This window comes from Salvelinus fontinalis, chromosome 32 (assembly GCF_029448725.1).
Source record: "Salvelinus fontinalis isolate EN_2023a chromosome 32, ASM2944872v1, whole genome shotgun sequence".
Lineage (NCBI taxonomy): Eukaryota > Metazoa > Chordata > Actinopteri > Salmoniformes > Salmonidae > Salvelinus > Salvelinus fontinalis.
In genome coordinates, this window is record NC_074696.1 from 3,504,254 (window position 1) to 3,531,364 (window position 27,111).

Genomic DNA, 27,111 nt, shown 5'->3' on the forward strand with positions numbered 1-27,111 from the left:
TAACAGAACAGAATGGAGGTTAACTGACATGGTGAGAATGGAGGTTAACTGACATGGTGCTAACAGAACAGAATGGAGGTTAACTGACATGGTGCTAACAGAATGGAGGTTAACTGACATGGTGCTAACAGAATGGAGGTTAACTGACATGGTGCTAACAGAATGGAGGTTAACTGACATGGTGCTTACAGAATGGAGGTTAACTGACATGGTGCTAATAGAACAGAATGGAGGTTAACTGACATGGTGCTAACAGAATGGAGGTAAATTGACATGGTGCTAACAGAATGGAGGTTAACTGACATGGTGCTAACAGAATGGAGGTTAACTGACATGGTGCTAACAGAATGGAGGTTAACTGACATGGTGCTAACAGAATGGAGGATAACTGACATGGTGCTAACAGAATGGAGGATAACTGACATGGTGCTAACAGAATGGAGGATAACTGACATGGTGCTAACAGAATGGAGGTTAACTGACATGGTGCTAACAGAATGGAGGTTAACTGACATGGTGCTAACAGAATGGAGGATAACTGACATGGTGCTAACAGAACAGAATGGAGGTTAACTGACATGGTGAGAATGGAGGTTAACTGACATGGTGCTAACAGAACAGAATGGAGGTTAACTGACATGGTGCTAACAGAATGGAGGATAACTGACATGGTACTAACAGAACAGAATGGAGGTTAACTGACATGGTGAGAATGGAGGTCAACTAACATGGTGCTAACAGAACAGAATGGAGGTTAACTGACATGGTGAGAATGGAGTTAACTGACATGGTACTAACAGAGCAGAATGGAGGTTAACTGACATGGTGAGAATGGAGGTTAACTGACATGGTGCTAACAGAACAGAATGGAGGTTAACTGACATGGTGAGAATGGAGGTTAACTGACATGGTGCTAACAGAACAGAATGGAGGTTAACTGACATGGTGCTAACAGAATGGAGGTTAACTGACATGGTGCTAACAGAATGGAGGTTAACTGACATGGTGCTAACAAAATGGAGGTTAACTGACATGGTACTAAAAGAATGGAGGTTAACTGACATGGTGCTAACAGAATGGAGGTTAACTGGCATGGTGCTAACAGAATGGAGGTTAACTGACATGGTGCTAACAGAACAGAATGGAGGTTAACTGACATGGTGCTAACAGAACAGAATGGAGGATAACTGACATGGTGCTAACAGAATGGGGGATAACTGACATGGTGCTAACAGAATGGAGGATAACTGACATGGTGCTAACAGAATGGAGGATAACTGACATGGTGCTAACAGAATGGAGGATAACTGACATAGTGCTAACATAACAGAATGGAGGATAACTGACATATTGCTAACAGAATGGAGGTTAACTGACATGGTGCTAACAGAATGGAGGATAACTGACATGGTGCTAACAGAACAGAATGGAGGTTAACTGACATGGTGCTAACAGAACAGAATGGAGGTTAACTGACATGGTGCTAACAGAATGGAGGTTAACTGACATGGTGCTAACAGAATGGAGGTTAACTGACATGGTGCTAACAGAATGGAGGTTAACTGACATGGTGCTAACAGAATGGAGGATAACTGACATGGTGCTAACAGAATGGAGAATAACTGACATGGTACTAACAGAACAGAATGGAGGTTAACTGACATGGTGCTAACAGAATGGAGGATAACTGACATGGTGCTAACAGAATGGAGGTTAACTGACATGGTGCTAACAGAATGGAGGATAACTGACATGGTGCTAACAGAATGGAGGATAACTGACATGGTGCTAACAGAATGGAGGTTAACTGACATGGTGCTAACAGAATGGAGGATAACTGACATGGTGCTAACAGAATGGAGGTTAACTGACATGGTGCTAACAGAATGGAGGATAACTGACATGGTGCTAACAGAATGGAGGTTAACTGACATGGTGCTAACAGAATGAAGGTTAACTGACATGGTGCTAACAGAATGGAGGTTAACTGACATGGTACTAACAGAATGGAGGTTAACTGACATGGTCCTAACAGAATGGAGGTTAACTGACATGGTACTAACAGAATGGAGGTTAACTGACATGGTACTAACAGAATGGAGGTTAACTGACATGGTACTAACAGAACAGAATGGAGGTTAACTGACATGGTGCTAACAGAATGGAGGATAACTGACATGGTGCTAACAGAATGGAGGTTAACTGACATGGTACTAACAGAATGGAGGTTAACTGACATGGTGCTAACAGAATGGAGGTTAACTGACATGGTGCTAACAGAACAGAATGGAAGTTAACTGACATGGTGCTAACAGAATGGAGGTTAACTGACATGGTACTAACAGAATGGAGGTTAACTGACAGGGTGCTAACAGAATGGAGGATAACTGACATGGTGCTAACAGAACAGAGTGGAGGTTAACTGACATGGTGCTAACAGAATGGAGGTTAACTGACATGGTGCTAACAGAATGGAGGTTAACTGACATGGTGCTAACAGAATGGAGGATAACTGACATGGTGCTAACAGAACAGAATGGAGGTTAACTGACATGGTGCTAACAGAATGGAGGATAACTGACATGGTGCTAACTGAACAGAATGGAGGTTAACTGACATGGTGCTAACAGAATGGAGGTTAACTGACATGGTGCTAACAGAATGGAGGATAACTGACATGGTGCTAACAGAATGGAGGTTAACTGACATGGTGCCAACAGAATGGAGGTTAACTGACATGGTGCTAACAGAATGGAGGATAACTGACATGGTGCTAACAGAATGGAGGTTAACTGACATGGTGCTAACAGAATGGAGGTTAACTGACATGGTGCTAACAGCATGGAGGATAACTGACATGGTGCTAACAGAATGGAGGTTAACTGACATGGTGCTAACAGAATGGAGGTTAACTGACATGGTACTAACAGAATGGAGGTTAACTGACATGGTGCTAACAGAATGGAGGTTAACTGACATGGTACTAAGAGAATGGAGGTTAACTGACATGGTGCTAACAGAATGGAGGATAACTGACATGGTGCTAACAGAATGGAGGATAACTGACATGGTGCTTACAGAACAGAATGGAGTTAACTGACATGGTGCTAACAGAACAGAATGGAGGTTAACTGACATGGTGAGAATGGAGGTTAACTGACATGGTGCTAACAGAACAGAATGGAGGTTAACTGACATGGTGAGAATGGAGGTTAACTGACATGGTGCTAACAGAACAGAATGGAGGTTAACTGACATGGTGCTAACAGAATGGAGGATAACTGACATGGTACTAACAGAACAGAATGGAGGTTAACTGACATGGTGAGAATGGAGGTTAACTAACATGGTGCTAACAGAACAGAATGGAGGTTAACTGACATGGTGAGAATGGAGGTTAACTAACATGGTGCTAACAGAACAGAATGGAGGTTAACTGACATGGTGAGAATGGAGGTTAACTGACATGGTACTAACAGAACAGAATGGAGGTTAACTGACATGGTGAGAATGGAGGTTAACTGACATGGTGCTAACAGAACAGAATGGAGGTTAACTAACATGGTGCTAACAGAACAGAATGGAGGTTAACTGACATGGTGAGAATGGAGGTTAACTGACATGGTACTAACAGAACAGAATGGAGGTTAACTGACATGGTGAGAATGGAGGTTAACTGACATGGTGCTAACAGAACAGAATGGAGGTTAACTGACATGGTGAGAATGGAGGTTAACTGACATGGTGCTAACAGAACAGAATGGAGGTTAACTGACATGGTGCTAACAGAATGGAGGATAACTGACATGGTACTTACAGAACAGAATGGAGGTTAACTGGCATGGTGAGAATGGAGGTTAACTGACATGGTACTAACAGAACAGAATGGAGGTTAACTGACATGGTGAGAATGGAGGTTAACTGACATGGTGCTAACAGAACAGAATGGAGGTTAACTGACATGGTGAGAATGGAGGTTAACTGACATGGTGCTAACAGAACAGAATGGAGGTTAACTGACATGGTGAGAATGGAGGTTAACTGACATGGTGCTAACAGAACAGAATGGAGGTTAACTGACATGGTGAGAATGGAGGTTAACTGACATGGTGCTAACAGAACAGAATGGAGGTTAACTGACATGGTGCTAACAGAATGGAGGTTAACTGACATGGTGCTAACAGAATGGAGGTTAACTGACATGGTGCTAACAGAATGGAGGTTAACTGACATGGTGCTTACAGAATGGAGGTTAACTGACATGGTGCTAATAGAACAGAATGGAGGTTAACTGACATGGTGCTAACAGAATGGAGGTAAATTGACATGGTGCTAACAGAATGGAGGTTAACTGACATGGTGCTAACAGAATGGAGGTTAACTGACATGGTGCTAACAGAATGGAGGTTAACTGACATGGTGCTAACAGAATGGAGGATAACTGACATGGTGCTAACAGAATGGAGGATAACTGACATGGTGCTAACAGAATGGAGGATAACTGACATGGTGCTAACAGAATGGAGGTTAACTGACATGGTGCTAACAGAATGGAGGTTAACTGACATGGTGCTAACAGAATGGAGGATAACTGACATGGTGCTAACAGAATGGAGGTTAACTGACATGGTGCTAACAGAATGGAGGTTAACTGACATGGTGCTAACAGAATGGAGGTTAACTGACATGGTGCTAACTGAATGGAGGATAACTGACATGGTGCTAACAGAATGGAGGATAACTGACATGGTGCTAACAGAATGGAGGTTAACTGACATGGTGCTAACAGAATGGAGGTTAACTGACATGGTGCTAACAGAATGGAGGTTAACTGACATGGTGCTAACAGAATGGAGGTTAACTGACATGGTGCTAACAGAATGGAGGTTAACTGACATGGTGCTAACAGAATGGAGGATAACTGACATGGTGCTAACAGAATGGAGGTTAACTGACATGGTGCTAACAGAATGGAGGATAACTGACATGGTGCTAACAGAATGGAGGTTAACTGACAGGGTGCTAACAGAATGGAGGATAACTGACATGGTGCTAACAGAACAGAGTGGAGGTTAACTGACATGGTGCTAACAGAATGGAGGTTAACTGACATGGTGCTAACAGAATGGAGGTTAACTGACATGGTGCTAACAGAATGGAGGATAACTGACATGGTGCTAACAGAACAGAATGGAGGTTAACTGACATGGTGCTAACAGAATGGAGGATAACTGACATGGTGCTAACTGAACAGAATGGAGGTTAACTGACATGGTGCTAACAGAATGGAGGTTAACTGACATGGTGCTAACAGAATGGAGGATAACTGACATGGTGCTAACAGAATGGAGGTTAACTGACATGGTGCCAACAGAATGGAGGTTAACTGACATGGTGCTAACAGAATGGAGGATAACTGACATGGTGCTAACAGAATGGAGGTTAACTGACATGGTGCTAACAGAATGGAGGTTAACTGACATGGTGCTAACAGCATGGAGGATAACTGACATGGTGCTAACAGAATGGAGGTTAACTGACATGGTGCTAACAGAACAGAATGGAGGTTAACTGACATGGTGCTAACAGAATGGAGGATAACTGACATGGTACTAACAGAACAGAATGGAGGTTAACTGACATGGTGAGAATGGAGGATAACTGACATGGTACTAACAGAACAGAATGGAGGTTAACTGACATGGTGAGAATGGAGGTTAACTGACATGGTGCTAACAGAACAGAATGGAGGTTAACTGACATGGTGAGAATGGAGGTTAACTGACATGGTGCTAACAGAACAGAATGGAGGTTAACTGACATGGTGAGAATGGAGGTTAACTGACATGGTGCTAACAGAACAGAATGGAGGTTAACTGACATGGTGCTAACAGAATGGAGGCAAACTGACATGGTGCTAACAGAATGGAGGTTAACTGACATGGTGCTAACAGAATGGAGGTTAACTGACATGGTGCTAACAGAATGGAGGTTAACTGACATGGTGCTAACAGAATGGAGGATAACTGACATGGTGCTAACAGAATGGAGGTAACTGACATGGTGCTAACAGAATGGAGGATAACTGACATGGTGCTAACAGAATGGAGGATAACTGACATGGTGCTTACAGAACAGAATGGAGGTTAACTGACATGGTGCTAACAGAACAGAATGGAGGTTAACTGACATGGTGAGAATGGAGGTTAACTGACATGGTGCTAACAGAACAGAATGGAGGTTAACTGACATGGTGAGAATGGAGGTTAACTGACATGGTGCTAACAGAACAGAATGGAGGTTAACTGACATGGTGCTAACAGAATGGAGGATAACTGACATGGTACTAACAGAACAGAATGGAGGTTAACTGACATGGTGAGAATGGAGGTCAACTAACATGGTGCTAACAGAACAGAATGGAGGTTAACTGACATGGTGAGAATGGAGTTAACTGACATGGTACTAACAGAGCAGAATGGAGGTTAACTGACATGGTGAGAATGGAGGTTAACTGACATGGTGCTAACAGAACAGAATGGAGGTTAACTGACATGGTGAGAATGGAGGTTAACTGACATGGTGCTAACAGAACAGAATGGAGGTTAACTGACATGGTGCTAACAGAATGGAGGTTAACTGACATGGTGCTAACAGAATGGAGGTTAACTGACATGGTGCTAACAAAATGGAGGTTAACTGACATGGTACTAAAAGAATGGAGGTTAACTGACATGGTGCTAACAGAATGGAGGTTAACTGGCATGGTGCTAACAGAATGGAGGTTAACTGACATGGTGCTAACAGAACAGAATGGAGGTTAACTGACATGGTGCTAACAGAACAGAATGGAGGATAACTGACATGGTGCTAACAGAATGGGGGATAACTGACATGGTGCTAACAGAATGGAGGATAACTGACATGGTGCTAACAGAATGGAGGATAACTGACATGGTGCTAACAGAATGGAGGATAACTGACATAGTGCTAACATAACAGAATGGAGGATAACTGACATATTGCTAACAGAATGGAGGTTAACTGACATGGTGCTAACAGAATGGAGGATAACTGACATGGTGCTAACAGAACAGAATGGAGGTTAACTGACATGGTGCTAACAGAACAGAATGGAGGTTAACTGACATGGTGCTAACAGAATGGAGGTTAACTGACATGGTGCTAACAGAATGGAGGTTAACTGACATGGTGCTAACAGAATGGAGGTTAACTGACATGGTGCTAACAGAATGGAGGATAACTGACATGGTGCTAACAGAATGGAGAATAACTGACATGGTGCTAACAGAATGGAGGTTAACTGACATGGTGCTAACAGAATGGAGGTTAACTGACATGGTACTAACAGAACAGAATGGAGGTTAACTGACATGGTGCTAACAGAATGGAGGATAACTGACATGGTGCTAACAGAATGGAGGTTAACTGACATGGTGCTAACAGAATGGAGGATAACTGACATGGTGCTAACAGAATGGAGGATAACTGACATGGTGCTAACAGAATGGAGGTTAACTGACATGGTGCTAACAGAATGGAGGATAACTGACATGGTGCTAACAGAATGGAGGTTAACTGACATGGTGCTAACAGAATGGAGGATAACTGACATGGTGCTAACAGAATGGAGGTTAACTGACATGGTGCTAACAAAATGGAGGTTAACTGACATGGTACTAAAAGAATGGAGGTTAACTGACATGGTGCTAACAGAATGGAGATTAACTGGCATGGTGCTAACAGAATGGAGGTTAACTGACATGGTGCTAACAGAACAGAATGGAGGTTAACTGACATGGTGCTAACAGAACAGAATGGAGGATAACTGACATGGTGCTAACAGAATGGGGGATAACTGACATGGTGCTAACAGAATGGAGGATAACTGACATGGTGCTAACAGAATGGAGGATAACTGACATGGTGCTAACAGAATGGAGGATAACTGACATAGTGCTAACATAACAGAATGGAGGATAACTGACATATTGCTAACAGAATGGAGGTTAACTGACATGGTGCTAACAGAATGGAGGATAACTGACATGGTGCTAACAGAACAGAATGGAGGTTAACTGACATGGTGCTAACAGAACAGAATGGAGGTTAACTGACATGGTGCTAACAGAATGGAGGTTAACTGACATGGTGCTAACAGAATGGAGGTTAACTGACATGGTGCTAACAGAATGGAGGTTAACTGACATGGTGCTAACAGAATGGAGGATAACTGACATGGTGCTAACAGAATGGAGAATAACTGACATGGTGCTAACAGAATGGAGGTTAACTGACATGGTGCTAACAGAATGGAGGTTAACTGACATGGTACTAACAGAACAGAATGGAGGTTAACTGACATGGTGCTAACAGAATGGAGGATAACTGACATGGTGCTAACAGAATGGAGGTTAACTGACATGGTGCTAACAGAATGGAGGATAACTGACATGGTGCTAACAGAATGGAGGATAACTGACATGGTGCTAACAGAATGGAGGTTAACTGACATGGTGCTAACAGAATGGAGGATAACTGACATGGTGCTAACAGAATGGAGGTTAACTGACATGGTGCTAACAGAATGGAGGATAACTGACATGGTGCTAACAGAATGGAGGTTAACTGACATGGTGCTAACAGAATGAAGGTTAACTGACATGGTGCTAACAGAATGGAGGTTAACTGACATGGTACTAACAGAATGGAGGTTAACTGACATGGTCCTAACAGAATGGAGGTTAACTGACATGGTACTAACAGAATGGAGGTTAACTGACATGGTACTAACAGAATGGAGGTTAACTGACATGGTACTAACAGAACAGAATGGAGGTTAACTGACATGGTGAGAATGGAGGTTAACTGACATGGTGCTAACAGAACAGAATGGATGTTAACTAACATGGTGCTAACAGAACAGAATGGAGGTTAACTGACATGGTGAGAATGGAGGTTAACTGACATGGTACTAACAGAACAGAATGGAGGTTAACTGACATGGTGAGAATGGAGGTTAACTGACATGGTGCTAACAGAACAGAATGGAGGTTAACTGACATGGTGAGAATGGAGGTTAACTGACATGGTGCTAACAGAACAGAATGGAGGTTAACTGACATGGTGCTAACAGAATGGAGGATAACTGACATGGTACTTACAGAACAGAATGGAGGTTAACTGGCATGGTGAGAATGGAGGTTAACTGACATGGTACTAACAGAACAGAATGGAGGTTAACTGACATGGTGAGAATGGAGGTTAACTGACATGGTGCTAACAGAACAGAATGGAGGTTAACTGACATGGTGAGAATGGAGGTTAACTGACATGGTGCTAACAGAACAGAATGGAGGTTAACTGACATGGTGAGAATGGAGGTTAACTGACATGGTGCTAACAGAACAGAATGGAGGTTAACTGACATGGTGAGAATGGAGGTTAACTGACATGGTGCTAACAGAACAGAATGGAGGTTAACTGACATGGTGCTAACAGAATGGAGGTTAACTGACATGGTGCTAACAGAATGGAGGTTAACTGACATGGTGCTAACAGAATGGAGGTTAACTGACATGGTGCTTACAGAATGGAGGTTAACTGACATGGTGCTAATAGAACAGAATGGAGGTTAACTGACATGGTGCTAACAGAATGGAGGTAAATTGACATGGTGCTAACAGAATGGAGGTTAACTGACATGGTGCTAACAGAATGGAGGTTAACTGACATGGTGCTAACAGAATGGAGGTTAACTGACATGGTGCTAACAGAATGGAGGATAACTGACATGGTGCTAACAGAATGGAGGATAACTGACATGGTGCTAACAGAATGGAGGATAACTGACATGGTGCTAACAGAATGGAGGTTAACTGACATGGTGCTAACAGAATGGAGGTTAACTGACATGGTGCTAACAGAATGGAGGATAACTGACATGGTGCTAACAGAATGGAGGTTAACTGACATGGTGCTAACAGAATGGAGGTTAACTGACATGGTGCTAACAGAATGGAGGTTAACTGACATGGTGCTAACTGAATGGAGGATAACTGACATGGTGCTAACAGAATGGAGGATAACTGACATGGTGCTAACAGAATGGAGGTTAACTGACATGGTGCTAACAGAATGGAGGTTAACTGACATGGTGCTAACAGAATGGAGGTTAACTGACATGGTGCTAACAGAATGGAGGTTAACTGACATGGTGCTAACAGAATGGAGGTTAACTGACATGGTGCTAACAGAATGGAGGTTAACTGACATGGTGCTAACAGAACAGAATGGAGGTTAACTGACATGGTGCTAACAGAATGGAGGATAACTGACATGGTGCTAACAGAATGGAGGATAACTGACATGGTGCTAACAGAATGGGGGATAACTGACATGGTACTAACAGAATGGAGGTTAACTGACATGGTGCTAACAGAATGGAGGTTAACTGACATGGTGCTAACAGAATGGAGGTTAACTGACATGGTGCTAACAGAATGGAGGTTAACTGACATGGTACTAACAGAATGGAGGTTAACTGACATGGTGCTAACAGAATGGAGGTTAACTCACATGGTGGTAACAGAATGGAGGTTAACTGACATGGTGCTAACAGAATGGAGGTTAACTGACATGGTGCTAACTGAACAGAATGGAGGTTAACTGACATGGTACTAACAGAATGGAGGATAACTGACATGGTGCTAACAGAATGGAGGTTAACTGACATGGTGCTAACAGAATGGAGGTTAACTGACATGGTGCTAACAGAACAGAATGGAGGTTAACTGACATGGTGCTAACAGAATGGAGGATAACTGACATGGTGCTAACAGAATGGAGGTTAACTGACATGGTGCTAACAGAATGGAGGTTAACTGACATGGTGCTAACAGAATGGAGGTTAACTGACATGGTGCTAACAGAATGGAGGATAACTGACTTGGTGCTAACAGAATGGAGGTTAACTGACATGGTGCTAACAGAACAGAATGGAGGTTAACTGAAATGGTGAGAATGGAGGTTAACTGACATGGTGCTAACAGAACAGAATGGAGGTTAACTGACATGGTGCTAACAGAATGGAGGTTAACTGACATGGTGCTAACAGAATGGAGGTTAACTGACATAGTGCTAACAGAATGGAGGTTAACTGACATGGTACTTACAGAATGGAGGTTAACTGACATGGTGCTAACAGAACAGAATGGAGGTTAACTGACATGGTGCTAACAGAATGGAGGTATATTGACATGGTGCTAACAGAATGGAGGTTAACTGACATGGTGCTAACAGAATGGAGGTTAACTGACATGGTGCTAACAGAATGGAGGTTAACTGACATGGTGCTAACAGAATGGAGGATAACTGACATGGTGCTAACAGAATGGAGGTTAACTGACATGGTGCTAACAGAATGGAGGTTAACTGACATGGTGCTAACAGAATGGAGGTTAACTGACATGGTGCTAACAGAATGGAGGATAACTGACATGGTGCTAACAGAATGGAGGTTAACTGACATGGTGCTAACAGAATGGAGGTTAACTCACATGGTGGTAACAGAATGGAGGTTAACTGACATGGTGCTAACAGAATGGAGGTTAACTGACATGGTGCTAACAGAATGGAGGTTAACTGACATGGTGCTAACAGAATGGAGGTTAACTGACATGGTGCTAACAGAATGGAGGTTAACTGACATGGTGCTAACAGAATGGAGGTTAACTGACATGGTGCTAACAGAACAGAATGGAGGTTAACTGACATGGTGCTAACAGAATGGAGGATAACTGACATGGTGCTAACAGAATGGAGGATAACTGACATGGTGCTAACAGAATGGGGGATAACTGACATGGTACTAACAGAATGGAGGTTAACTGACATGGTGCTAACAGAATGGAGGTTAACTGACATGGTGCTAACAGAATGGAGGTTAACTGACATGGTGCTAACTGAATGGAGGATAACTGACATGGTGCTAACAGAATGGAGGTTAACTGACATGGTGCTAACTGAATGGAGGATAACTGACATGGTGCTAACAGAATGGAGGATAACTGACATGGTGCTAACAGAATGGAGGTTAACTGACATGGTGCTAACAGAATGGAGGTTAACTGACATGGTGCTAACAGAATGGAGGTTAACTGACATGGTGCTAACAGAATGGAGGTTAACTGACATGGTGCTAACAGAATGGAGGTTAACTGACATGGTGCTAACAGAACAGAATGGAGGTTAACTGACATGGTGCTAACAGAATGGAGGATAACTGACATGGTGCTAACAGAATGGAGGATAACTGACATGGTGCTAACAGAATGGGGGATAACTGACATGGTACTAACAGAATGGAGGTTAACTGACATGGTGCTAACAGAGTGGAGGTTAACTGACATGGTGCTAACAGAATGGAGGTTAACTGACATGGTACTAACAGAATGGAGGTTAACTGACATGGTGCTAACAGAATGGAGGTTAACTCACATGGTGGTAACAGAATGGAGGTTAACTGACATGGTGCTAACAGAATGGAGGTTAACTGACATGGTGCTAACTGAACAGAATGGAGGTTAACTGACATGGTACTAACAGAATGGAGGATAACTGACATGGTGCTAACAGAATGGAGGTTAACTGACATGGTGCTAACAGAATGGAGGTTAACTGACATGGTGCTAACAGAACAGAATGGAGGTTAACTGACATGGTGCTAACAGAATGGAGGATAACTGACATGGTGCTAACAGAATGGAGGTTAACTGACATGGTGCTAACAGAATGGAGGTTAACTGACATGGTGCTAACAGAATGGAGGTTAACTGACATGGTGCTAACAGAATGGAGGATAACTGACATGGTGCTAACAGAATGGAGGTTAACTGACATGGTGCTAACAGAACAGAATGGAGGTTAACTGACATGGTGAGAATGGAGGTTAACTGACATGGTGCTAACAGAACAGAATGGAGGTTAACTGACATGGTGCTAACAGAATGGAGGTTAACTGACATGGTGCTAACAGAATGGAGGTTAACTGACATAGTGCTAACAGAATGGAGGTTAACTGACATGGTACTTACAGAATGGAGGTTAACTGACATGGTGCTAACAGAACAGAATGGAGGTTAACTGACATGGTGCTAACAGAATGGAGGTAAATTGACATGGTGCTAACAGAATGGAGGTTAACTGACATGGTGCTAACAGAATGGAGGTTAACTGACATGGTGCTAACAGAATGGAGGTTAACTGACATGGTGCTAACAGAATGGAGGATAACTGACATGGTGCTAACAGAATGGAGGTTAACTGACATGGTGCTAACAGAATGGAGGTTAACTGACATGGTGCTAACAGAATGGAGGTTAACTGACATGGTGCTAACAGAATGGAGGATAACTGACATGGTGCTAACAGAATGGAGGTTAACTGACATGGTGCTAACAGAATGGAGGTTAACTCACATGGTGGTAACAGAATGGAGGTTAACTGACATGGTGCTAACAGAATGGAGGTTAACTGACATGGTGCTAACAGAATGGAGGTTAACTGACATGGTGCTAACAGAATGGAGGATAACTGACATGGTGCTAACAGAATGGAGGTTAACTGACATGGTGCTAACAGAATGGAGGTTAACTCACATGGTGGTAACAGAATGGAGGTTAACTGACATGGTGCTAACAGAATGGAGGTTAACTGACATGGTGCTAACAGAATGGAGGTTAACTGACATGGTGCTAACTGAATGGAGGATAACTGACATGGTGCTAACAGAATGGAGGATAACTGACATGGTGCTAACAGAATGGAGGTTAACTGACATGGTGCTAACAGAATGGAGGTTAACTGACATGGTGCTAACAGAATGGAGGTTAACTGACATGGTGCTAACAGAATGGAGGTTAACTGACATGGTGCTAACAGAATGGAGGTTAACTGACATGGTGCTAACAGAACAGAATGGAGGTTAACTGACATGGTGCTAACAGAATGGAGGATAACTGACATGGTGCTAACAGAATGGAGGATAACTGACATGGTGCTAACAGAATGGGGGATAACTGACATGGTACTAACAGAATGGAGGTTAACTGACATGGTGCTAACAGAATGGAGGTTAACTGACATGGTGCTAACAGAATGGAGGTTAACTGACATGGTGCTAACTGAATGGAGGATAACTGACATGGTGCTAACAGAATGGAGGATAACTGACATGGTGCTAACAGAATGGAGGTTAACTGACATGGTGCTAACAGAATGGAGGTTAACTGACATGGTGCTAACAGAATGGAGGTTAACTGACATGGTGCTAACAGAATGGAGGTTAACTGACATGGTGCTAACAGAATGGAGGTTAACTGACATGGTGCTAACAGAATGGAGGTTAACTGACATGGTGCTAACAGAACAGAATGGAGGTTAACTGACATGGTGCTAACAGAATGGAGGATAACTGACATGGTGCTAACAGAATGGAGGATAACTGACATGGTGCTAACAGAATGGGGGATAACTGACATGGTACTAACAGAATGGAGGTTAACTGACATGGTGCTAACAGAATGGAGGTTAACTGACATGGTGCTAACAGAATGGAGGTTAACTGACATGGTACTAACAGAATGGAGGTTAACTGACATGGTGCTAACAGAATGGAGGTTAACTCACATGGTGGTAACAGAATGGAGGTTAACTGACATGGTGCTAACAGAATGGAGGTTAACTGACATGGTGCTAACTGAACAGAATGGAGGTTAACTGACATGGTACTAACAGAATGGAGGATAACTGACATGGTGCTAACAGAATGGAGGTTAACTGACATGGTGCTAACAGAATGGAGGTTAACTGACATGGTGCTAACAGAACAGAATGGAGGTTAACTGACATGGTGCTAACAGAATGGAGGATAACTGACATGGTGCTAACAGAATGGAGGTTAACTGACATGGTGCTAACAGAATGGAGGTTAACTGACATGGTGCTAACAGAATGGAGGTTAACTGACATGGTGCTAACAGAATGGAGGATAACTGACATGGTGCTAACAGAATGGAGGTTAACTGACATGGTGCTAACAGAACAGAATGGAGGTTAACTGACATGGTGAGAATGGAGGTTAACTGACATGGTGCTAACAGAACAGAATGGAGGTTAACTGACATGGTGCTAACAGAATGGAGGTTAACTGACATGGTGCTAACAGAATGGAGGTTAACTGACATAGTGCTAACAGAATGGAGGTTAACTGACATGGTACTTACAGAATGGAGGTTAACTGACATGGTACTTACAGAATGGAGGTTAACTGACATGGTGCTAACAGAACAGAATGGAGGTTAACTGACATGGTGCTAACAGAATGGAGGTAAATTGACATGGTGCTAACAGAATGGAGGTTAACTGACATGGTGCTAACAGAATGGAGGTTAACTGACATGGTGCTAACAGAATGGAGGTTAACTGACATGGTGCTAACAGAATGGAGGATAACTGACATGGTGCTAACAGAATGGAGGATAACTGACATGGTGCTAACAGAATGGAGGTTAACTGACATGGTGCTAACAGAATGGAGGTTAACTGACATGGTGCTAACAGAATGGAGGTTAACTGACATGGTGCTAACAGAATGGAGGTTAACTGACATGGTGCTAACAGAATGGAGGTTAACTGACATGGTGCTAACAGAACAGAATGGAGGTTAACTGACATGGTGCTAACAGAATGGAGGATAACTGACATGGTGCTAACAGAATGGAGGATAACTGACATGGTGCTAACAGAATGGGGGATAACTGACATGGTACTAACAGAATGGAGGTTAACTGACATGGTGCTAACAGAATGGAGGTTAACTGACATGGTGCTAACAGAATGGAGGTTAACTGACATGGTACTAACAGAACAGAATGGAGGTTAACTGACATGGTACTAACAGAACAGAATGGAGGATAACTGACATGGTACTAACAGAACAGAATGGAGGTTAACTGACATGGTGCTAACAGAATGGAGGTTAACTGACATGGTGCTAACAGAACAGAATGGAGGTTAACTGACATGGTGCTAACAGAATGGGGGATAACTGACATGGTACTAACAGAATGGAGGTTAACTGACATGGTGCTAACAGAATGGAGGTTAACTGACATGGTGCTAACAGAATGGAGGTTAACTGACATGGTGCTAACTGAATGGAGGATAACTGACATGGTGCTAACAGAATGGAGGATAACTGACATGGTGCTAACAGAATGGAGGTTAACTGACATGGTGCTAACAGAATGGAGGTTAACTGACATGGTGCTAACAGAATGGAGGTTAACTGACATGGTGCTAACAGAATGGAGGTTAACTGACATGGTGCTAACAGAATGGAGGTTAACTGACATGGTGCTAACAGAATGGAGGTTAACTGACATGGTGCTAACAGAACAGAATGGAGGTTAACTGACATGGTGCTAACAGAATGGAGGATAACTGACATGGTGCTAACAGAATGGAGGATAACTGACATGGTGCTAACAGAATGGGGGATAACTGACATGGTACTAACAGAATGGAGGTTAACTGACATGGTGCTAACAGAATGGAGGTTAACTGACATGGTGCTAACAGAATGGAGGTTAACTGACATGGTACTAACAGAATGGAGGTTAACTGACATGGTGCTAACAGAATGGAGGTTAACTCACATGGTGGTAACAGAATGGAGGTTAACTGACATGGTGCTAACAGAATGGAGGTTAACTGACATGGTGCTAACTGAACAGAATGGAGGTTAACTGACATGGTACTAACAGAATGGAGGATAACTGACATGGTGCTAACAGAATGGAGGTTAACTGACATGGTGCTAACAGAATGGAGGTTAACTGACATGGTGCTAACAGAACAGAATGGAGGTTAACTGACATGGTGCTAACAGAATGGAGGATAACTGACATGGTGCTAACAGAATGGAGGTTAACTGACATGGTGCTAACAGAATGGAGGTTAACTGACATGGTGCTAACAGAATGGAGGTTAACTGACATGGTGCTAACAGAATGGAGGATAACTGACATGGTGCTAACAGAATGGAGGTTAACTGACATGGTGCTAACAGAATGGAGGTTAACTGACATGGTGAGAATGGAGGTTAACTGACATGGTGCTAACAGAACAGAATGGAGGTTAACTGACATGGTGCTAACAGAATGGAGGTTAACTGACATGGTGCTAACAGAATGGAGGTTAACTGACATAGTGCTAACAGAATGGAGGTTAACTGACATGGTACATACAGAATGGAGGTTAACTGACATGGTACTTACAGAATGGAGGTTAACTGACATGGTGCTAACAGAACAGAATGGAGGTTAACTGACATGGTGCTAACAGAATGGAGGTAAATTGACATGGTGCTAACAGAATGGAGGTTAACTGACATGGTGCTAACAGAATGGAGGTTAACTGACATGGTGCTAACAGAATGGAGGTTAACTGACATGGTGCTAACAGAATGGAGGATAACTGACATGGTGCTAACAGAATGGAGGTTAACTGACATGGTGCTAACAGAATGGAGGATAACTGACATGGTGCTAACAGAATGGAGATTAACTGACATGGTGCTAACAGAATGGAGGTTAACTCACATGGTGGTAACAGAATGGAGGTTAACTGACATGGTGCTAACAGAATGGAGGTTAACTGACATGGTGCTAACAGAATGGAGGTTAACTGACATGGTGCTAACTGAATGGAGGATAACTGACATGGTGCTAACAGAATGGAGGATAACTGACATGGTGCTAACAGAATGGAGGTTAACTGACATGGTGCTAACAGAATGGAGGTTAACTGACATGGTGCTAACAGAATGGAGGTTAACTGACATGGTGCTAACAGAATGGAGGTTAACTGACATGGTGCTAACAGAATGGAGGTTAACTGACATGGTGCTAACAGAACAGAATGGAGGTTAACTGACATGGTGCTAACAGAATGGAGGTTAACTGACATGGTGCTAACAGAATGGAGGATAACTGACATGGTGCTAACAGAATGGAGGATAACTGACATGGTGCTAACAGAATGGGGGATAACTGACATGGTACTAACAGAATGGAGGTTAACTGACATGGTGCTAACAGAATGGAGGTTAACTGACATGGTGCTAACAGAATGGAGGTTAACTGACATGGTACTAACAGAACAGAATGGAGGTTAACTGACATGGTACTAACAGAACAGAATGGAGGATAACTGACATGGTACTAACAGAACAGAATGGAGGTTAACTGACATGGTGCTAACAGAATGGAGGTTAACTGACATGGTGCTAACAGAACAGAATGGAGGTTAACTGACATGGTACTAACAGAATGGAGGTTAACTGACATGGTGCTAACTGAACAGAATGGAGGTTAACTGACATGGTACTAACAGAATGGAGGATAACTGACATGGTGCTAACAGAATGGAGGTTAACTGACATGGTACTTACATAAGGGTGATGGGTGATTTGTCAAATTCCTCTCCAATCATTATAGCTGGGGAATCAGCTTGGAGCACTTCTATTGGCAGCTGAAGGACCTGTGTCAGAGCTCTCAGCTGTTAGGAAACACAGGAAGACATGAATCACAGAGTATATTTCACCCCATGTTGGTACCATTTTACAGTAAGGTACGCTTAACTATAAGTCGTTTGTAAATGTCAAATTACAGTTTATAGATCCTTTATAAATCATTATAAAAACCGTTTATGACACAAGGTGCTCTGTTGGGTCCTTTGATAAAACAAATTGATCAAGTGATTGAAAGGATTAACTCGCCTCGTTAATTAAAGTTTAAATAAATAAAAAGTTACCTCCAGTTGTCCACCCCAGGCGGCTGTGTCTGCCACGTCACTGCAATACTTGTCAAACTCATCTGGAAACACACACACACACACACACACACACACACACACACACACACACACACACACACACACACACACACACACACACACACACACACACACACACACACACACACACACACAGAGGTAGTGATCACACACTGGAGTGACACTGCAGAAGTGATACTGAATATATTTACGTAAGAAAGTTGTTTGTGATAAATCCTACTCATTTTACAGAGCAAGTGGCTTCGTAACAACTTTTGCTTTGTAGCATCTATAGGTGAAGCATTATGGCCTGGGTATAGGGCAAAAATGCCTCAAATATTACAACTTCAATTCATTACTTCTCAATTATGCTTTAAGATACAAATGTCAAAAACAATCCTTCCTCCAAAAAGATGCTTTTACCAGATTACATTTCATGAAAATCCAAAGCATATTTTTATGTTATAATTTTATGTTATAATGTTAAAATAATACAGAGACGTTTTTCTAGTTTAGTGAGGAATCAGCCTCATCAACAACAACATAAAACACAGAGACGTTTTTCTAATTTAGTGAGGAATCAGCCTCATCAACAACAACATAAAACACAGAGACGTTTTTCTAATTTAGTGAGGAATCAGCCTCATCAACAACAACATAAAACACAGAGACGGATATCTAGACACAGATTAAGTTCAATCCTGGATTGAAAAGCTATTTTAATAAACAGTTCCCGCCACTGATGATTGTTTTTTAGTACTCGACATGAGGCTTAATCTGTGTCTGGGGAAACTAACAAAAACCCCGAAGTGAACAGTTGGTCCTCACCAGCCGTGTACATGTCCCCTGTGTTGGTGTTGGTGAGGAAGGGAAGGAAGTCGTCTGTGTGGCTCCTCATGTGCCGAGCGGTTTGGGTCCGGAGGTCCTTCAGGGTCAGACCTAAGCCACGCTGCCCCAACTGGTCCTCCACAGCACGGTACATACAGTGGCCATCTGAGGGGGGGGGGGCGGTTTACTTTACATGAACTTGCAGGGAACGAAATTGAGTCTTTATGCTCACAACCCCAACTCCCCCCCCCCCCCCCCCCCCAGAGACACACACGTCCCTAAGAAAGTGCCTTGCTCATTCCAACCGGCAACCCTCCATTTGCTGGCCTGATTCTCTAACCGCTAGGCCACCTGCCACCCCCCCCGCTGCGGGTCCTACCTGAGGAAATCTCCCTGATCTGCAGCTGGCGCTCTACAAGCTTCTGGGTCAACTTCAGTCCCTCCTGGTGTCGCAGCCCAGACAGGTTCTCCACCTCAGCCTCCGCTATGCGACGCTCTCTCTCCTTCTCCGCGGCTGCCTTCTTATCCTGGGAGGGTTCAGAGAGCACAGGGAGGACATACATGGGACGCCAATGAGAAACATGTCTTACCTGGCTAAATAAAGGATTACGTGAATCTCAGCTTATTGCACCTGGTAAATGAGAGGATTTGAACATCAAAAAACAGCAGGAGTTATTAAGGCTTATTGAATGGTAATATATTAATAATAATTAATAATGTATTAAGATGTACAGTGTCTGGCACAGTGCATTAGAGCTCACCCGTCTCTTCTGTGCCTTAGATGGACCTCCTCCCTGTTTGGCATCTTTCTGCTCCTCTTCTCCTTCCAAAGCCAGGGACTCTACTCCATTCACAACCTCTTCCACCTTAGAGAAGGAGAAGATATATTTTTTATTTTATTTCACCTTTATTTAACCTGGTAGGCTAGTTGAGAACAAGTTCTCATTTACAACTGTGACCTGGCCAAGATAAAGCAAAGCAGTGCAACAGAAACAACAACACAGAGTTACACATGGAATAAACAAACGTACAGTCAATAATACAGTAGAAAATGTCGTGACGAGGTAGGCAATAAATAGGCCATAGTAGCAAAGTAACTACAATTTAGCAGATTAACACTGGAGTGATAGATGAGCAGATGATGATGAGCAGATGATGGTGTGTAAGTAGTGATACTGAGGTGCAAAAGAGCAGCAAAGTAAATAAAAACAATATGGGGATGAGGTAGGTAGATTGGGTGGGCTATTTACAGATGGACTATGTACAGCTGCAGCGATCAGTTAGCTGCTCAGATAGCTGATGTTTAAAGTTACTGAGGGAAATATAAGTCTCCAGCTTCAGCGATTTTTGCAATTCGTTCCAGTCACTGGCAGCAGAGAACTGGAAGGAAAGGCGGCCAAAGGAGGTGTTGGCTTTGGGGATGACCAGTGAGATATACCTGCTGGAGCGCGTGCTACGGGTGGGTGTTGCCATCGTGACCAGTGAGCTGAGATAAGGCGGAGCTTTACCTAGCATAGACTTATAGATGACCTGGAACCAGTGGGTCTGGCGACGAGTATGTAGCGAGGGCCAGCCGACTAGGGCATACAGGTCGCAGTGGTGGGTGGTATAAGGTGCTTTAGTAACAAAACGGATGGCACTGTGATAAACTGCATCCAGTTTGCTGAGTAGAGTATTGGAAGCTATTTTGTAAATGACATCGCCGAAGTCGAGGATCGGCAGGATAGTCAGTTTTACTAGGGTAAGTTTGGCGGCGTGAGTGAAGGAGGCTTTGTTGCGAAATAGAAAGCCGATTCTAGATTTGATTTTGGATTGGAGATGTTTGATGTGGGTCTGGAAGGAGAGTTTACAGTCTAACCAGACACCTAGGTATTTATAGTTGTCCACATATTCTAGGTCAGAACCGTCCAGGGTGGTGATGTTATTTCTGTTATTTCTGTTATTAAAACAAGTTATTCATCTGTGTGATTATCAACAATCGAAGATTGTGGCCGGTGATAACAATAATGATTCCATGAAATAAAATAACAGGTAAAAATAACATGATATTCACACACAGACACAAATATGTTCTAATTAATCATTTTGGAGGTGCTTATACAGTGGGGCAAAAAGGTATTTAGTCAGCCACCAATTGTGCAAGTTCTCTCACTTAAAAAGATGAGAGAGGCCTGTAATTTTCATCATAGGTACACTTCAACTATGACAGACAAAATGAGAAAAAAAAAATCCAGAAAATCACATTGTAGGATTTTTAATGAATTTATTTGCAAATTATGGTGGAAAATAAGTATTTGGTCACCTACAAACAAGCAAGATTTCTGGCTCTCACAGACCTGTAACTTCTTCTTTAAGAGGCTCCTCTGTCCTCCACTCGTTACCTGTATTAATGGCACTTATTTGAACTTGTTATCAGTATAAAAGACACCTGTCCACAACCTCAAACAGTCACACTCCAAACTCCACTATGGCCAAGACCAAAGAGTTGTCAAAGGACACCATAAACAAAATTGTAGACTTGCACCAGGCTGGGAAGACTCAATCTGCAATAGGTAAGCAGCTTGGTTTGAAGAAATCAACTGTGGGAGCAATTATTAGGAAATGGAAGACATACAAGACCACTGATAATCTCCCTCGATCTGGGGCTCCACGCAAGATCTCACCCCGTTGGGGTCAAAATGATCACAAGAACAGTGAGCAAAAATCCCAGAACCACACGCGGGGACCTAGTGAATGACCTGCAGAGAGCTGGGACCAAAGTAACAAAGCCTACCATCAGTAACACACTACGCCGCCAGGGACTCAAATCCTGCAGTGCCAGACGTGTCCCCCTGCTTAAGCCAGTACATGTCCAGGCCCGTCTGAAGTTTGCTAGAGAGCATTTGGATGATCCAGAAGAAGATTGGGAGAATGTCATATGGTCAGATGAAACCAAAATAGAACTTTTTGGTAAAAACTCAACTCGTCGTGTTTGGAGGACAAAGAACACCATACCTACTGTGAAGCATGGGGGTGGAAACATCATGCTTTGGGACTGTTTTTCTGCAAAGGGACCAGGACGACTGATCCGTGTAAAGGAAAGAATGAATGGGGCCATGTATCGTGAGATTTTGAGTGAAAACCTCCTTCCATCAGCAAGGGCATTGAAGATGAAACGTGGCTGGGTCTTTCAGCATGACAATGATCCCAAACACACCGCCCGGGCAACGAAGGAGTGGCTTCGTAAGAAGCATTTCAAGGTCCTGGAGTGGCCTAGCCAGTCTCCAGATCTTAACCCCATAGAAAATCTTTGGAGAGAGTTGAAAGTCCGTGTTGCCCAGCAACAGCCCCAAAACATCACTGCTCTAGAGGAGATCTGCATGGAATAATGGGCCAAAATACCAGCAACAGTGTGTGAAAACCTTGTGAAGACTTACAGAAAACGTTTGACCTCTGTCATTGCCAACAAAGGGTATATAACAAAGTATTGAGATAAACTTTTGTTATTGACCAAATACTTATTTTCCACCATAATTTGCAAATAAATTCATTAAAAATCCTACAATGTGATTTTCTGGATTTTGTTTTCTCATTTTGTCTGTCATAGTTGAAGTGTACCTATGATGAAAATTACAGGCCTCTCTCATCTTTTTAAGTGGGAGAACTTGCACAATTGGTGGCTGACTAAATACCTTTTTGCCCCACTGTATTTGCCCTGTTAGACACTTGTACAAGTGAAATGGAAATGTGTTTCTTACATATCCCAACACCCTGAGGGAGTGGGGTCACATCAAGGTTATCAGGGAGTGGGGTCACAGCAAGGTTATCAGGGAGTGGGGTCACAGCAAGGTTATCAGGGTGTGGGGTCACAGCAAGGTTATCAGGGAGTGGGGTCACATCAAGGTTATCAGGGAGTGGGGTCACAGCAAGGTTATCAGGGTGTGGGGTCACAGCAAGGTCATCAGGGAGGGAGTGGGGTCACAGCAAGGTTATCAGGGAGTGGGGTCACAGCAAGGTTATCAGGGTGTGGGGTCACAGCAAGGTTATCAGGGAGTGGGGTCACAGCAAGGTTATCAGGGTGTGGGGTCACAGCAAGGTTATCAGGGAGTGGGGTCACATCAAGGTTATCAGGGAGTGGGGTCACAGCAAGGTTATCAGGGTGTGGGGTCACAGCAAGGTCATCAGGGTGTGGGGTCACAGCAAGGTTATCAGGGAGTGGGGTCACATCAAGGTTATCAGGGAGTGGGGTCACAGCAAGGTTATCAGGGAGTGGGGTCACAGCAAGGTTATCAGGGTGTGGGGTCACAGCAAGGTTATCAGGGAGTGGGGTCACATCAAGGTTATCAGGGAGTGGGGTCACAGCAAGGTTATCAGGGTGTGGGGTCACAGCAAGGTTATCAGGGAGTGGGGTCACATCAAGGTTATCAGGGAGTGGGGTCACAGCAAGGTTATCAGGGAGTGGGGTCACAGCAAGGTTATCAGGGTGTGGGGTCACATCAAGGTTATCAGGGAGTGGGGTCACATCAAGGTTATCAGGGTGTGGGGTCACAGCAAAGTTATCAGGGTGTGGGGGGTCACATCAAGGTTATCAGGGAGTGGGGTCACAGCAAGGTTATCAGGGAGGGAGTGGGGTCACAGCAAGGTTATCAGGGAGTGGGGTCACAGCAAGGTTATCAGGGAGTGGGGTCACAGCAAGGTTATCAGGGAGTGGGGACACAGCAAGGTTATCAGGGTGTGGGGTCACGGCAAGGTTATCAGGGTGTGGGGTCACAGCAAGGTTATCAGGGAGTGGGGTCATAGCAAGGTTATCAGGGTGTGGGGTCACAGCAGGGTTATCAGGGAGGGAGTGGGGTCACAGCAAGGTTATCAGGGTGTGGGGTCACAGCAAGGTTATCAGGGAGTGGGGACACATCAAGGTTATCAGGGAGTGGGGTCACAGCAGGTTATTATAGTGTTGTGTTATTATAGAGGTTTTTATTTCTATTCTGTTTTTTCAAATGGGGGGCAGTAATACCAGAGAGGAAGAGGCGAACCGAGAGATTTGACCCCTCCAAAAAAATCTATCTGAGCGAAAATACAGCGTTAACCAGTGGAATTGGAGATTTTTTGAATGGAGGTCAGAGAGTGATGAATTTAGTCAACATAAAATTGAATTGATAATTTGCTACGTGAGGCTTATTTGATTGAATAGAAGTTCGATAATGTTTAGGTTGTAACGAATGTACTGATTAAAGTGGACGCACTTTAAAGCTAGGTTAAATAGTGTTTAACCTAGCTTTAAACTAACTTAAAGGAACGAGCTCCTGTAATTTCAGGAACGTCCCGGGAATCTTCGAGAAAAAACATTTGATCGGAGTTGTGCCCGTTGTTCACATGCAAATCTGCCCTCTCATTGGCTAGAATGTTCCATCCTGCTCCCGCCTCCTCCCGCCTGCTTTCTGCCTTCGCGGACATTTATTCCCATTATTAGAGTACTGAGTCCCGTCTCTTGTCAGTGTACAGATAGTCTTTGGTATTACATCAGGTGATGGGTCAGCTGATAGGATAGGTTAGGTTTATAATGTCAATCTCAATGTGACTTTGATTTTAAAAGGAATAGTGGTGACTGGTGCAAAATATGGCATAAGGAAACGCTCTCATACATGTTTACACCAACCCAATGCTTTTTCAACTTGAGTAGCATTTAGCTACGTAGCCGATTTCCCCTGTAGTGATAGTGATGCACAAGCTCGGCCAATTTGAAACATCGCCATCTCCTGGACGCATATTTATTTACCCGCCAGATTAAGTAGCTTTAAAACTCCCCCCCCAAACTTGAAAACACCTTTGAAACCCCATTAGAATTTTACCCGAAGTTTAGAAGAAAAACTAAAAATGTAACATAATTCATGATGATTTTAATTTTATTTCGTTTTGAGTCAAAGATATATATTTTCAGTATAAGTTGTAGTTTTCAAACGGATTTGTTAATTATTTTATTTCAGTTTACTAAATAGTTTCTTCATGAATAGTTTCGGTTTCAGTTTTTTTTTTGTGTTTACTATAATAACCTTGGGTCACCATTGTCAAGCGCCCCTGGAGAAATTGGGGTTAAATACCTTGCTCAAATTTCGTATGATTTTAATTTGACCAGGTTAGTCTCATTGAGATGAACAATCTCTTTTCCAAGAGAAACCTGGCCAAAACAGAAGAAAACGATGCTGAAGACACATTCACAACAGAAAACACACGACAGTTAAAACAACATACATTTACACATTGAACAGAAAGTTGGTTTGGGAAAGTGTGGTGCAACTAGGAGTCAAAACATTGACAGCCCCCCCCCCCCCCCCCACTTCATTTTCCATCATAGTGTTTAACCGAGCTTTAAACTAACTTAAAGGAACGAGCTCCTGTCATTTCAGGAACTTTTAAAAACTCATTCCAAGCAGCGGGGGGCCAGGGAACTGGAAAGCTTTTCCTCGAGCTTAGGTACAAACATCAAAACATTAATGCGAGAGCACAGGTGGTGAGTTTTTTCACGTTGTCGGCTCCGGGATTTCAAACCAGTGACCTTTGGGTTACCAAGTAGGCCTACTACTACAGTATATAACCACTGATATGTAGACAGCATATTTTATTGGTCATCAGATTGGCTGATATGTAGACAACATATTTTATTGGTCATCTGATTGGCTGATATGTAGACAACATGTTTTATTGGTCATCTGATTGGCTGATATGTAGACAACATATTTTATTTGTCATCTGATTGGCTGATATGTAGACAACATATTTTATTGGTCATCTGATTGGCTGATATGTAGACAACATATTTTATTTGTCATCTGATTGGCTGATATGTAGACAACATATTTTATTGGTCATCTGATTGGCTGATATGTAGACAACATATTTTATTGGTCATCAGATTGGCTGATATGTAGACAACAGTTACCGTCTTCTCTCCTCCTACTGATGAGTCCAGGTGTTGGAGTTCCTCGTTGTGTTTCTGATTCAGCTCAGCCTCCAGCTTGACGATATCCTCAGTCAGCTGTTTACGCCTCTTCTTGTCATTTTTGGGGACAGCATTTTTCATGCTCTGGATTTTAGCTGAAACATTTATGAGAAGTTTATGTCCGCGTCTCACATATTCTAGAGCAGTCATACGCCATAACAATAGCTTCCAGTAGTCATATCAACAGTCTACAGCAGTCATACGCCATAACAGCCTACAGCAGTCATACGCCATAACAGCCTACAGCAGTCATACGCCATAACAGTCTACAGCAGTCATATCAACAGCCTACAGCAGTCATACGGCCCTAACAGTCTACAGCAGTCATATCAACAGCCTACAGCAGTCATACGGCCATAACAGCCTACAGCAGTCATACGCCATAACAG

The 27,111-nt window shown here is 43.1% G+C and overlaps 1 protein-coding gene across 1 annotated transcript in view; it reads right to left on the reverse strand.

The window, feature by feature from the left end:
* otud6b (OTU deubiquitinase 6B) overlaps window positions 1–27,111 on the reverse strand; it is a 67,894-nt gene that overhangs the window by 39,276 nt on the left and 1,507 nt on the right. Inside the window, exons 2-7 of the mRNA XM_055893227.1 lie at window positions 26,663–26,817; window positions 20,508–20,612; window positions 20,126–20,273; window positions 19,747–19,911; window positions 18,898–18,959; window positions 18,536–18,642 (exon numbers count right to left, since the gene is read on the reverse strand). Of these exons, the coding sequence (XP_055749202.1) occupies window positions 18,536–18,642; window positions 18,898–18,959; window positions 19,747–19,911; window positions 20,126–20,273; window positions 20,508–20,612; window positions 26,663–26,817 (742 nt within the window). The remainder of the gene's footprint in view (window positions 1–18,535; window positions 18,643–18,897; window positions 18,960–19,746; window positions 19,912–20,125; window positions 20,274–20,507; window positions 20,613–26,662; window positions 26,818–27,111) is intronic.